At 33.7% G+C, this 13,477-nt stretch overlaps 1 protein-coding gene and 1 non-coding gene across 6 annotated transcripts in view; one reads left to right on the forward strand and one right to left on the reverse strand.

The window, feature by feature from the left end:
• The window catches only part of Lrp1b (LDL receptor related protein 1B), a 1,866,674-nt gene that overhangs the window by 1,699,926 nt on the left and 153,271 nt on the right, over positions 1 to 13,477 (forward strand). For all 5 annotated transcript variants that reach the window (XM_070023764.1, XM_070023773.1, XM_070023793.1 and 2 more), the window contains exons 68-69: positions 3,964 to 4,070; positions 13,147 to 13,276. In XM_070023764.1, the coding sequence (XP_069879865.1) occupies positions 3,964 to 4,070; positions 13,147 to 13,276 (237 nt within the window). The remainder of the gene's footprint in view (positions 1 to 3,963; positions 4,071 to 13,146; positions 13,277 to 13,477) is intronic.
• On the reverse strand, positions 10,566 to 10,637 carry Trnar-ucu (transfer RNA arginine (anticodon UCU)). The gene has a single exon. It is a non-coding gene; the product is annotated as a tRNA-Arg (tRNA).

The raw sequence follows: 13,477 nt of genomic DNA on the forward strand, positions 1-13,477 counted from the left end.
TGGTTTATCTGCAGAGAAGCTGCTGCTGCCTTATTTGAAATTCTATACTTTCACACTGAATTTATATCAATAGATTATTCATATAGAATATCAGCTATTCTAAAAGCTTTCTAAAAATTCTCCTGAGTTGTTTATACCCACATTTATACCACTTTTGAACTTATGATAATACTGTCACTGGAGTATCTGAACCCTGGGAAGTCTCTATGCTTTACTTTTATATTTGTGATTTTGAAAGTCAAATTAATTTACTTTGCTCAAGTTTATTCCATTCTATATGAGATGATTTCTAAAGTATTTTTAATACTGGGACTGTATGTTTTTTCCTCTATCAGTATTAAAGGAAGTGCTATTTTTTATATTGTTAATATACAATCCAGCTTAGTCTTCCAAGACATCTAACACATGCCCTATAGAAGCTTCTCAGTAGTCTATCAGCCTGTCTAGATAAAAGCAGTGCAAACTTGTTTGATTATGTATGTGGGGAGCTCCCTATGTACTATAGATACATAATTGATACCAGAAAACATTAGCATGGGGGCCGTATGTTAGAAGTATTAGCATAAGAAAAAAACATTCACATTTTCATTTCAGATAGCTTAGTTTCCAGATACAACCGTATTTGTTGTTATTCTATTTTGAGAAAAATGCTTTCATACCTGTGATTCTGTATCTGGAACAGATGAAAGGTACAACAAACAATACTAGGAAAAACATATCTCAGTGTTGCATTTCCTAATTACAGAATTTTATTTCCTTTTTCCATAGAGATATCCTGTAGCAAAAGACTCTGAAGTACATAGATCAAAGTTAGAAACAGAGTAGCTACTTCATTCCTAGCCAACATTTATATATGAATAAATATAGTAATAACAATTCAGGAATGAATTTGATGACATTTTTCCCCAGTATGGTAGAAATTTGCAAGATTTCCCTTTTCACTGAAGCCTTTTCCCCAAAACTGATATAGTCTCTCCATCTCCATATTAGAGTAGTATAATTAAAAATAATAGACAAAGTCTTGAGAGAACAATTTATCTGTGGAACTTTTAGAGAAATGCTTTCAACATTTGACCATAAACATTTTTATAATCTTACATTCACAGCTATGATCCTTCCATATAGCAAAATGTGTAAACCCTTGTGAAGGTTTCATCATTTCGTGCAGATGAATGCATTTGCTCTTAAGCTGAATAAAGGGAAGTTAGAACATTAGAGGAAGAATCAATCCCATTCAGAGCCCTCTCAAATTCTCCAAAAGAAATGTTTCCTTTGCTGTTTTTAATTACTTAAGTATGACATTTTTAAATGTACACATTTTAAAAATGAAAACCTTTTATTGCTATTTTCTCCTGTTAAGTAAATTGTACACATTCCATTATAATTTGTTTTCCACAAAAACAACACTACATGTGTCTATAAAGACAAGGAGTAAGAAAAAGCTTCAGTCAGGGTATGGATAGAAGTGAAAAGTTTTTCTACTTACTATTATAAGGTAAATTAGACATCACCAGACATATGCTTTAGCAAAGTAACTTATTAGCTGGGACTTTCATGTTAATTTCTATAACATGTGAGTACTTATTACTCCCTCATTTGCATAGGAGGTAATGATATAACCTAGTGTTAAATGATATAACTTAGTCTCTATAATCCAGTAGTTTGGGTTCAAGTTCAGCAGAAGGACTTCTCCATGCTGGTTGCCTTGTAATGGATGTCTTATATTCTTTATTCCTCAAAAGTTACGATAAAGGTCATTTATAGTTACTGTGAAAAGTCACTGATGAGTTAATTACATTACCCTTGGGCCTTATAGCAAATAAGTGATTACTAGCTGGTAATTCTTGTGATTATAGTTGGTATTATAACTTAGAATATATTATAAGAGAATATAGCACAAAGACATAACAAGAATTTTAACTTCTATGTTCAAAACTATACATACATAGTGATATCAGTCATTTCATAGTTTATTCCTTGTTATTGAATCACAATTGAATGACATCATTTATTTTATTTTATTTTTTCTGGTTGTGGGGTTTGAACTCTGGGTAGGGAGCTCTCCTTGAGCTCTTCAGCTCAAGGCAAGCACTCTACCACTTGAGCCACCACACCACTTCCGGTTAATTGGTGGTTAATTGGAGAGAAGAGTCTCAAGGACTTTCCTGCCCAGGCTGGCTTTGAACCACACAGCTCCTTGAAGAGCTAGGATCACAGGCTCAAGCCACGGGTGCACAGCAACATCTTATTTTTATACCTTGAGGTCATATTTTAAATCAAAGTAAATCCAAAAACAGAACAAAATGCTCTGCAAAAGTTACATATTTTGCACAGTTTTAAATGTATTATCAAAGACATTTATTTCTATATAAAACTGTAGGGTTTTTTTGTAATTCTAAGCAATCAAGATGCTACTCTAAAAGTTGAATAAAATGTTGAATAGAATGTGTAGCACAAAACTAAGTGAATACTGAATTACTTCCAACATTTGTGTAGAAACTTAGCCTTGATATGAAGGAAACTTAAATTGAATATCTGTTACCTACATTCCCTCTTCCTTGCCATGAATATTATTTTATGTGGCATAGCTGTGAATATAATTCATAAGAAGCACACACTAGAATAAACATGTTTCCAAATGTAGGATATCAATCTAACCAAGTGATGATTTCCAGCAGTTTTATTGATTATTTGCAGGACCAAATTTCTAAAATCCTTCTTCATTGCCCAGTTGTCAAAACATAAGTAATTTCACAGTGTAAGATATCCTCTGTGTCACTGGTTTTTTTTGTTTCGTTTTTAAAATTTTGGTACCCTATGTTATATATATATATATGTTTATCTGGTTGGGGGAAGAGAAGGGGAATAAAAAAATGGCAAGACAAAGGGTGAACCAATGCAAAAGTGATACTCACAATGCACTAGGTTGGAAATGAACTTTAAAATTTCAGGGAAGTGGGAGGGATAGTGGAAGAAAAACAGAGGGGGTAACAATGTTCAACAAGAAATGTAATGATTACCTTACTCATGTAACTGTAACCCATCTGTACATAACATTTACAATATTTTTTTTGGTCGGTCATGGGGCTTGAACTCGGCTTGGGTGCTATCCCTCACCTCTTCAGCTCAAGGCGAGCGCTGTACCATTTGTGCCACAGCACCACTTCCAGTTTTCTAGTGGTTTATTGGAGATAAAAATCTCACAGACTTTCCTTGCCGGGGCTGGCTTTGAACCGTGATCCTCAGATCTCAGCCTCCTGAGTAGCTAGGATTACAGGCATGAGCCACCAGCTCCTGGCTTGAAATTTAAATTTGAAAAAAATGATGCACTATTTGGCTTATATCCTAGTGAAATGTGGTGAGCCATAATTAAAATAATAACTAGCAAATTAACTAAATTAATTGATATAGGTCAAAGGCAAACAATAGTGTAAACTTACCAATTGCTTTCAAAGAAATCAACTGTCTTTGGAATCCAGCACTTACTTATGCTTTTCTACATGCCTTCTTTTCTTATTAGCTATGTATTTCCTGGTGAAAGAATATAAAAATGACTAGAATACACAATAAAAATTCACAAAGCTAAGGTTACAGTTACTTTCCAATCAATAGGTAAGCCTACAGGCACAGAGTCATAAAATGTCTTTCTTAAATGCATTAAATGCCATAGACGTCTACCTGGAAAAGATCATTACTACATTAAGACAACATAAATATTTTCAGCCTTTTATTTACATTGTTGCTGTATTTTTATAAAAACAATAGGCTACTTATCTTTGTGTCTTTTCAACTTGTTTTTGTGATGGCATTATCTGGTCATAACATTAAATGTACATTTAAAAAAGCATTGCATTATACCATTGATGCTTCAAAAATTTTATTCCTATATTATTTATATTATGTAGATATCAGAATGTACTTGTACATAATGGCTAATCCTATGTTTTTTTTTTCCATTCTCAGAACCACAAACCTGTACATTGAAAGATTTTCTCTGTGCCAATGGGGATTGTGTTTCTTCAAGGTTTTGGTGTGATGGAGACTTTGACTGTGCAGATGGTTCTGATGAGGTAGGTGCTTCTACAATCACAAATATGAAAAGAAGGCAACTCTTTAAACTGCACTTAAAACCATCATTACTCAGTCCAATAAGTGTGACCAAAGAGAGCTCTGCTCCTGACACACTGAGATAAGTATTAATCCCCAGGCTGTGCCACATGCATCAACACAGGGAATAACTCCTGTGCTACTATTGACAGTTAATTTTATAGCTAGTTTTACTTCAGCTAGTGAATGGCTACATAGGGAATAAGATGCTTGGAAACTCTAGTCCCTGTAGCTGATGCCCTTGCCATTTGTGAATCTGCTAAAAAATTTGCTGCAGTATTTATAGTCATGACTAAAATTTTTATGCATTTAAAACAGTTTCTTCTCCCTAGTCTCTTTGTTCAATGAATATAAGTCTTGTACACTTCAGTGTGTGTCATCAATTTTCATGAAACCTCAGGTGATAAATCACAATCTAATTATCATATGGACTTGGCACACATAGATGAATAAAGTTAATTATTTCTTTGTATAATTCTTTGTACTGAGATGATAAAAATATTTATAGGTTTATATTTTAGATTGTTTTTTCATGATGTTTTTAAAAAGTTGCAGAGACATGATTATATTTTCTTCAACAAATCAAAAATAACCCCAAGCCATCTCTTTCTAATATTAAGCAGAATTCTAGTAATAGTCAATTTAAAGATTTTTCTCTGTTTAATTGCATATCAGGAACAGGGCATGCACAAATAAGCCTTAGGAAAGTGAGGTTTTTGATCTCCCATGAACATCAAGACTCTTCAGTCATGAAGTGTCTCCCAAAACTCTGCTCCTCTGTCTGTGAAACCTGTGTGCCCAAACTGCTAAAAGATTACTCCAATGAATTTAAAAAATAGAGGACCTTTTCTGCAACTCTGGAAGTATTTGCTACAGATCTATCTTCCACAGGTATTTAGTGGTTTCTTAAGGTTAAAAAACTAAAACAAAAACGAAAAACACTGAGTATTAATATTGGTTAACGAATCCACAAAAACAAAGATTTTCTTAGTTCTTGGACATTATTAACAGGATTGGACCAATTTCCATTCTCTCACCATTTTGAAAATGTCACCTAAAAGTCATGTTCATGAACGTAGATTTGAGAAACAATTATGTAGGATTTATCATTTGAAGGCCAGAAAAATGTAAGATTCATCATTACAAAGGTGTCTCGAAAGACACCTTTTATCCATGAATTATTTTACAAAAACAAAAATATTTAAGGAAATCTATAACACACACAGAGCAGTTACATATTTTTGATCTCCATTCATTCAAAACTTACCATAAACATTTCAAAGTTGAGAAGACACATCTCACGAGAACTCATCCACCCTATGTAAAATGGTGTGGTTTTGCTTTTGAAATCTATTCTAACAGATTTTTGTAAACTGTGCAACTTCAAGAAGTTGAGACACATTGCTTAAAGATGTGATTTCATTTTACATGTTATTACTAGATGTGTGATGTACATACACAAAATGAAAGTCATAGTTTCATATGGTGTTTCACAAAATTGTATTCATGTCAAAGTAGATATCCTTACTAACATCATTTCTCTTGTTCTGAAAGTTGTAAATAGTGGTTCTTTGGTGGTTGAATAATGTCCGTATATTCAGCATTATCATAATAGTGATCTGAGCAAAACATTATCTCTCTCACAAATGGTATTTTTCTGTATTTGCATGCCTTTAGCTCAGTATATATAAAATGAAGTAGCTAAAAATATTGTCAGTAATTTCTATTTTTCTAAAGTCTACTATGACAGGTTGTACTTACAAAAAGCAAGCAAACAGAGAAATGAGCAGAAGAACAAAAATATACTATTGAACCAGTGGCTAGAAAGCAGAAATACATTCAAGATATATTAATATAAAAGGAAAAGTTTGGAGAATTGTGAAATTTCATGTGAATGAATATGCAATAATCATATAATTATCCTATTCATATCCTGCCATAGCAATGTAAAAGAAATTTTAAAAACTTGGACCAACCTAATTTCACATCAGGCATGCCATTATGCCTTACACAGAGAATTATTTTTTAAAGTGACATTAAATTATAATATTTGGCCTTTGCATCTCTCAGAATGTATTGTAATCACACAAAGAAATTCCAAACAATATTAAATTCCAGTGTCAGGCTTGCTGTTAATAATATTTTGTTTATTTAACTACCTATGATATTTACAATTATTGGTTATGCAAATATCACCTAAAATTAAAGTAAAGGAAATATGAATATAGATGCAAAGAATAAATTAAAAAATTAAATAATAAGCTGGGTGCCAGTGGTTCATGCCCATAATCCTAGCTACTCAGATGGCTGAGATCTGAGGATTGCAGTTCAAGGCCAGCCCCGGCAGGAAACACTATGAGACACTTATCTCCGGTAAACCATCAGTAAAACCAGAAGTGGCACTGTGGCTCAATTGATAGAGCACTGCCTTGAGCTGAAGAGTTGAGGGATAGCACCCAGGTCGATTCAAGCCCCACAAGGACAAAAATAAATAAATAAATTAATTAATTAACTAATTTTTTAAAATCTAAATATTTTAAATCCAAAAGTATCAGTATGATATTTGGAAAGATCTTAAAGATCTCTCTCCCTTCTCTCTTTCTCTCTCTTTTTCTCTCTGTCTATGTCTCTCTGACTCTGTCTCTGTCTGTCTCTATCTCTCTTTCTCTCTCTGTCTCTCTCTGTCTTTGTGGGTGAGGCCTTGGAGCTGTCAATAAGCTCTTTTTGCTCAATGCTAGCCCTCTACCCCCTTTGGATCATAGATCCACTTCTTGTTTTTGAGTGGTTGATTGTAGATAAGAGTCTCATGGGAACTTTTCTGCCATGGCTGGCTTTGAACCACAATCCTCTGAACTCAGCCTCATGAATAGCTAGGGTTACAGGCATGAGCCACTGGCACTAGCAAGATTTGTCTCTTCATACATAATTTCTACTTTTCCCACTAAAAGATTTTTAAAACTAATAAATTAGAAGTAATGATTATCCCTAGCAGCTTTAATAGTTATCAAAAGCCATTTCCCAGTTAAAGAAAATAAGAATTCAATGAGAAAAATCTAATGCTTCACTTGAGGAAAAAAAAAACTGAACAGGTAAGTTGTTAACATGGAATTTTTCAGAAAAGAGGATAATTAATATAATATCCAAAGTACACAGAGACAAACTTGAAAGAGTATCTACTGTCATTAGTATCAAAATAAAAATCTACAATAGTGTATTTAAAGACAATAAACAGGAGCTCCAGTAGCGCAATCTGTTAGCACGCAGTACTTATAAGACAATGAACATCTTAAATTTCATCTTTAGAGGTGGCTAAGTAATTGATATTCTTCAGTTTTACTAGTCTAGTTCAGAATGTTGGCCATGCCCTAGAGAAAATAGTTTAGTTTCTTCGAGTTAGAAAAAGACATTTTATACAAGTGAATGGTACTACTTTCATGCTTGTAATCCTAGTAATTAAGAAGAGTCATAGTTTACAGCAAAAGTCCATGAAATTCTTATCATCAAAAAAGGCAGAAATGTATCTGTGGCTCAGAAGATTGAGTGCCAGCCTTGGACAAAAAGCAAATCCCACAGGCCCTGAGTTCAAGCCCAGTAGTTGCACATACAAAGAAAAACAAAAAAACCTGAGTGGGAAGTATATACACGTTGTAAGCAACTTCAGCTATATTAAAAAACAAACATACTTTTCAATTTTATTTTACCAAACAATATTTTCATATGTTTACATAAGTAAGAAAATTTTGTACAGACTACATATACCAGTTAATTATATTGCATTTTATAAATAGTGCATATTTTCTAGTGTCATTGTTGTGTTGAAATATTAACTGTAATTGAGTAGATAATGAATGCAAAGTGCACATTGTAACAGTGATCATTGTGGAATGTGCACGACAGGTACATGGGATGTGTTATAAATAAAAAATATAACATTCCAAATTATTCAAAAATCTGATGATAGAAATCATATTTTAAATTGTCCTTTCTATATTATAAACAAATACAATATGTACCAGAGCCATTGGTTTTATCAAACTTTTACATAAATAAGGCTAAGAAGATCACTAATTAATTCTTCAAATATTTACTGCACCATGATAAAAATGATAGCATATAAAAACTTCACTCAGACATAGTTCTTAGACCAGTAGAACATTATTAAAAGCCCAAACCAAGAGTAAAACAAAAAATGAAACAAAAAGAGAACAATATCCTCAATGAACATAGATACAAATATCTCCAACAAAATATTTGCAAACAGAATCCAACAACAAATAAAAAGATGTACTTCACAGATACAAGGATTGTTCAGTACCAGCAAATCAATCAACACAGTGCATAACATCAACAGAATGATAAAAATCTATATAATTATTTTACTGGATGCAAAAAACATTTCATAAAATTCATGAGAGAAATACTGAACAAATTAGGAAAAGATGCACCATACCTATGTAGCATTATGCTGAATTGGCAAGACCAGAAAGTTTTTCATTCTAACATGTGGAGGAAGACAAATATGGATCAGTAGCCCAGTAGTCAGGCAACAGGAGAAGATAAAAATAACCCTAACTATAATTATTTAAATTTGTAGTGTCTGTGATCATGGTGATCACATATCAAAAAATTGAAATATCCCACTAAATGACTAGATAGAATAAATGAATTTGTTAAATTTCAGACTATTAAATTAATGTAAACAATCACTCTGAGTGCCAGAGATTCACACCTTCAATCCTAGCTACTCAGGAAGCTAATTTTTGAGAATCTTGGTTCCAAGCTGGTGGTTGGTCCAGGCAGGAAAGGCTTTTCTTTTTTTATTTTTTCCAGTCGTTGGGCTTGAACTTTGAGCTTGGGTGCTATCCCTGTGCTCTTCAGCTTAAGGCAAGGGCTCTACCACTTGAGCCATAGCACCACTTCTGGTTTTTGAGTGCTTTAATGGAGATAAGAGACTCACGAAGTTTCCTGCCCAGGCTGGCTTTGAACTGTGATTCTCTGATCTCAGCCTCCTGAGTAGCTGGGATTACAGGGGTGAGCCACTGGTGCCCAGCTCCATGAGACTCTTATCTCCAATTAACTATCAAAAAATCCATAAGCAAAATTGTGGCTCAAGAGGTATAGTGTTTACCTTGAGCTCAGAAGCCCAAATACAACCACAAGTCCCAGAGTTCAAACCCCAGGACAGGCAACAAAAACAAAAATCCATAAAGTTGCTATATGACAGACAATAATCAAAATAGAAATAAGGCTACCAACACCATTTATATCAGGTTCAAATAGATAAAGTATCTAGGAGTAAATTTAACCAAAATAGTGAAAGAGATCTACAGTAGAAACAATGATACAGTTATAAAAGAAATGGAAAAGAACACATATTCAAAAACTGTCCATGTTCTTAGGTTTGAAACCATAACCATTCTTATGAAACTGTGTTTTTCTATAAATTTCTACATCTCGAAGTGTTCAACAAATTCTATGGAATTCATACAAAAATGGCATTGAAATTTGCCAAAGAAGTCATATAAAACATCCTAAAATTATGAAATTGTGAAAGTCACCACCATTTTTAGCAAAACTGCTAACGAACAAAGCATTATATGACCTAATGTCAAAATATTGCACAAAGTTACACATGTCATATATTTTACATAAAAACTGTCATGAATTACTGGAACACAAGAGAAAAACTAGAAGTGAACTCATACTACAGCTTCTTTGTTTTGATAAAAGTGCTAAGAACACACATTAAGAAAGCCAATCTTCACAATTCATCATGCTGGGAAAATTGTTTATCTATATGCAGAAAATGAAAGAATAAAGCTAGAGCCATAAGCTTCACCATAAACAAAAATCAACTCAAAGTTGATTAAATATATAAAAAGAAACAGAGAGAGAAAGAGAGAGAGAGAGAGAGAGAGAGAGAGAGAGAGAGAGAGAGAGAGAGAGAGAGAGAGGAGAGAGAGAGAGGGAGGAGAGAGAGAGAAGAGGGCAGGGGTGGGAAGAGGAGCCAGGTACTGTTTTTTCAACCCTATAATCTTAGCTACTCAGGAAACTGAGATCTAAGAATGGTGATTTGAAGCCATCCAGGTCGGAAAGTTCTTAATATTCTGATCTTCATTAAGCACCATCCCCAAAAATCAACCCAGAATTGAAGGGGCTAGCTTTGAACCAAAAATGCTCAGGGATAGTGCTCATGCCTAACATAGAAGAATTTTGTGAGTTAATTGAATGGGCAGTAATGTTTCTGTGACATACATTTTTTTTGTGGGGGGTCTGGTCGTAGGTTGCTGAACTCTGGACCTGGGCGCTGTCCCTCAGCGCTTTAGTTCAGTCCAGTGCTCTACCACTTGAGCCACATCATCACTTCCAGCTTCTTTTCGGCTCATGTGTTGCTGAGGGATCGAACACTGGGCTTCATGGATGCAAGGCAAGCACCATTGAGTTGCCTTGTGTTGTGTTGCGTTGGCTGGGAATCGAACCCAGGTCAACTGCTCAGAAGGCAGCTATGTTAACCACTGTACCACCAATGCCACACTCTGAGACAAAAAAATGTTTATATTGGAGTAAACAAAGATAGACATAGAGTAATTGGATTACATCAAAGTAAAAGCCTCTGCAAAACAAAACAACAACAACAACAAAATCAGGCTGGGCACTAATGACTTAACCTGCAGTCCTAGAGATGAGATTAAAAAAAAAAAAAGTCCACAAGATATCATCTGCTAAATAACCAGGAAAAAATGTTTTTCTAACATTCTTTTTTAATAGCTTAATTGGTATATTGCCACTGAAGCAGAAAACGTGAGCAATCCTTGAGTTCCAACCTTGTAACCAGAAGAAAAAATAATCAATGAAGCAAAGAGAACCCAAAGAATGAAAGATTGAGGGAATATACTTCCAAAGTATGTATCTGTCAAGAATATACAAGGAACACTGAAAATTCAGTGGCAAAATTCCAAATAACTTAATTTTAAAATAGGCAATAGAACTTAGTATAGTTTTCAAAAGACACATACATATGCTGGGCATAAGTAAAGCACAACTAACTCCCTAACAGGATATCATCTCACTCCAGTCAGGACTGGTTTTATCAAAAATACTAAAAGTAACAAGAGTTAGAGAAGATCTAGAAAAATGGAATCCTTGTCACACTGTTGCTTATACTGCAAATTAATTCAGCCTTTATGAAAAACAACATGGAAAAAAGTATATACAGCTACCAAAAAAATGAAATCAATACATGGAAGAGATATCAGAGCTATCATGTTCACTGCAGTTCTATTCACAATAGTGTTCTGCGTACAGAAAATGGATCATTATGCAACATTTTCTAAAAAAATGTTCATATATCTGAAATTATTATGCTTTATTAAAATTGTAATTTAGATATTGTTCTTTATACAAGTCTATGAGCTTTATTTTTCTTTTATGCATGTTGAGTTTTATTTAACTGATACCATAAAATACATGCAATTTTATATTATTTTGACATATCAATTTATGGAAAGCACTTTCTCAGGCATTGTATATCTCTCTGAATAGTATTTATAACATATATATATATATACATATGTATATATACATATATATATATTTGTTCGGCAAACCTTTGTTGTACAAGTATGTTTCATTGTGATATTTTCTTTTTTTTGTTTGTTTGGTGATATTTTCATATATACAATGCACCCTAGCACCTCACTGTCTTTATCTCAAATACAGGAAGTAAATTTTCAATTTTATTAGTATCTAACACAGTCCCTGGCAGATAGTAAAACTTTACTATTTGGAGAAAAAGGTAGAAAAATAATTAAATAGAAGACCATATAATTGAATTTTTAACAGCCAAAAGAAAATATAGGAACTTAAGAAATAATTTTGTTGAATTTCCTGGGGATGAAGTGATACAACAATATTATATTAATGCTGGGCGAAGGTGGCTCACGCCTGTAATCCTAGCTACTCAGGAGGCTGAGATCTGAGAATCGCGGTTCAAAGCCAGCCCGGGCGGGAGAGAGCGTGAGACGCCTATCTCCAATAAGCCACCAGAAAACTGGAAGTGGCGCTGTAGCTCAAGTGGTAGAGCGCCCGCCTTGAGCTGAAGAACTGAGGGACAGCGCCCAGGCCCAGAGTTCAAGTCCCACGACATACCAAAAAAAAAAAAAAAAGAATATTATGTTAGTAGAAAATGCCTCCCTGTATCCCAGCAGTTCTTGACATAACAGAAATTGCTATATAAGAGAAAAATGCCAGTAATACATTTAATTGTATTGTCTCATTCAATCAAAGATTTCAGAACTGTAGATTGTGAATTTCTGGTAGGTCCCTTTCATTTATCTCATATAAAAAGTTAATGATCCCCAGAAATAAATTTGCTCTCTTGTTTGACTCAAAGTAAAATCTGTAGGCTCTCAAGCGGAAATGACCAGTGTGAAACCACATATCACAGCCTTTTAAGAACAAATGTCAGTAAAGAAAAGGATTTAGGCAGCCAAGTAAACTATAAGAGGACAAGGACAAATGGAAAAAGAAACAGAACACATTGGGGAAGGCTTTTGAATGAATGACAGATTTGTTTAAATTCTCTTGTTTGTTTTACATTCTATTTCCTACCCCTAACCTGCTTAATGAACTAGATGCAATTTCTGGGAAATAATTTTAACTACTAATATTTATCCACAGTTTTCACTAGTTTTCATTATTGCCAAACTTAAGATTTCCATTACTATCTACTAAAGAATAATCAACTCAAAGAGGAAAGCTGGGATGATGATGGGTAATTTTTGCTACTTCCATTTTATTATGACACAAAGTGACAAATGGAAGGTGATCATTATTACATTTCTACAAGAGTCATAGTCAGAGAGCATTTTTATCCAAGTCATTTGCTTTTTATTCATATCTAGCAATGTCACTGAAAATTATATGTGGTACACAGGAATTCAACAATTCTAGGTTGGAGTGTAATCTTTTCTAGTCATTTACATCTGTAGACCTTTTATGAAAAACACTGATTTTAATTCTGTTGGTATTGTCTTTCAGAGAAATTGTGAAACAAGTTGTTCCAAAGATCAATTTCAATGTTCCAATGGTCAGTGTATATCAGAAAAATGGAAATGTGATGGCCACCAGGACTGTAAATACGGGGAAGATGAGAAAAACTGTGAGCCAGGTAATATGGTAGAGCTGACATTTTAACTTGATGGACTTGAACTCTGAGCAACAATACTCAGAGAACAATCACATGACATAAGCACTCATTTACTATTTCAAATAAATAATTTGAAGTGTTGGTATGAATGATTCTTATGATTTTAAATTTCCGTTAGCAGATAAGATCATTACTCATGTTTGTATTCCAAGCCTTATACAT

Source organism: Dipodomys merriami, unplaced genomic scaffold (assembly GCF_024711535.1).
Source record: "Dipodomys merriami isolate MVZ:Mamm:240054 unplaced genomic scaffold, mDipMer1.0.p SCAF_1, whole genome shotgun sequence".
Taxonomy (NCBI): domain Eukaryota; kingdom Metazoa; phylum Chordata; class Mammalia; order Rodentia; family Heteromyidae; genus Dipodomys; species Dipodomys merriami.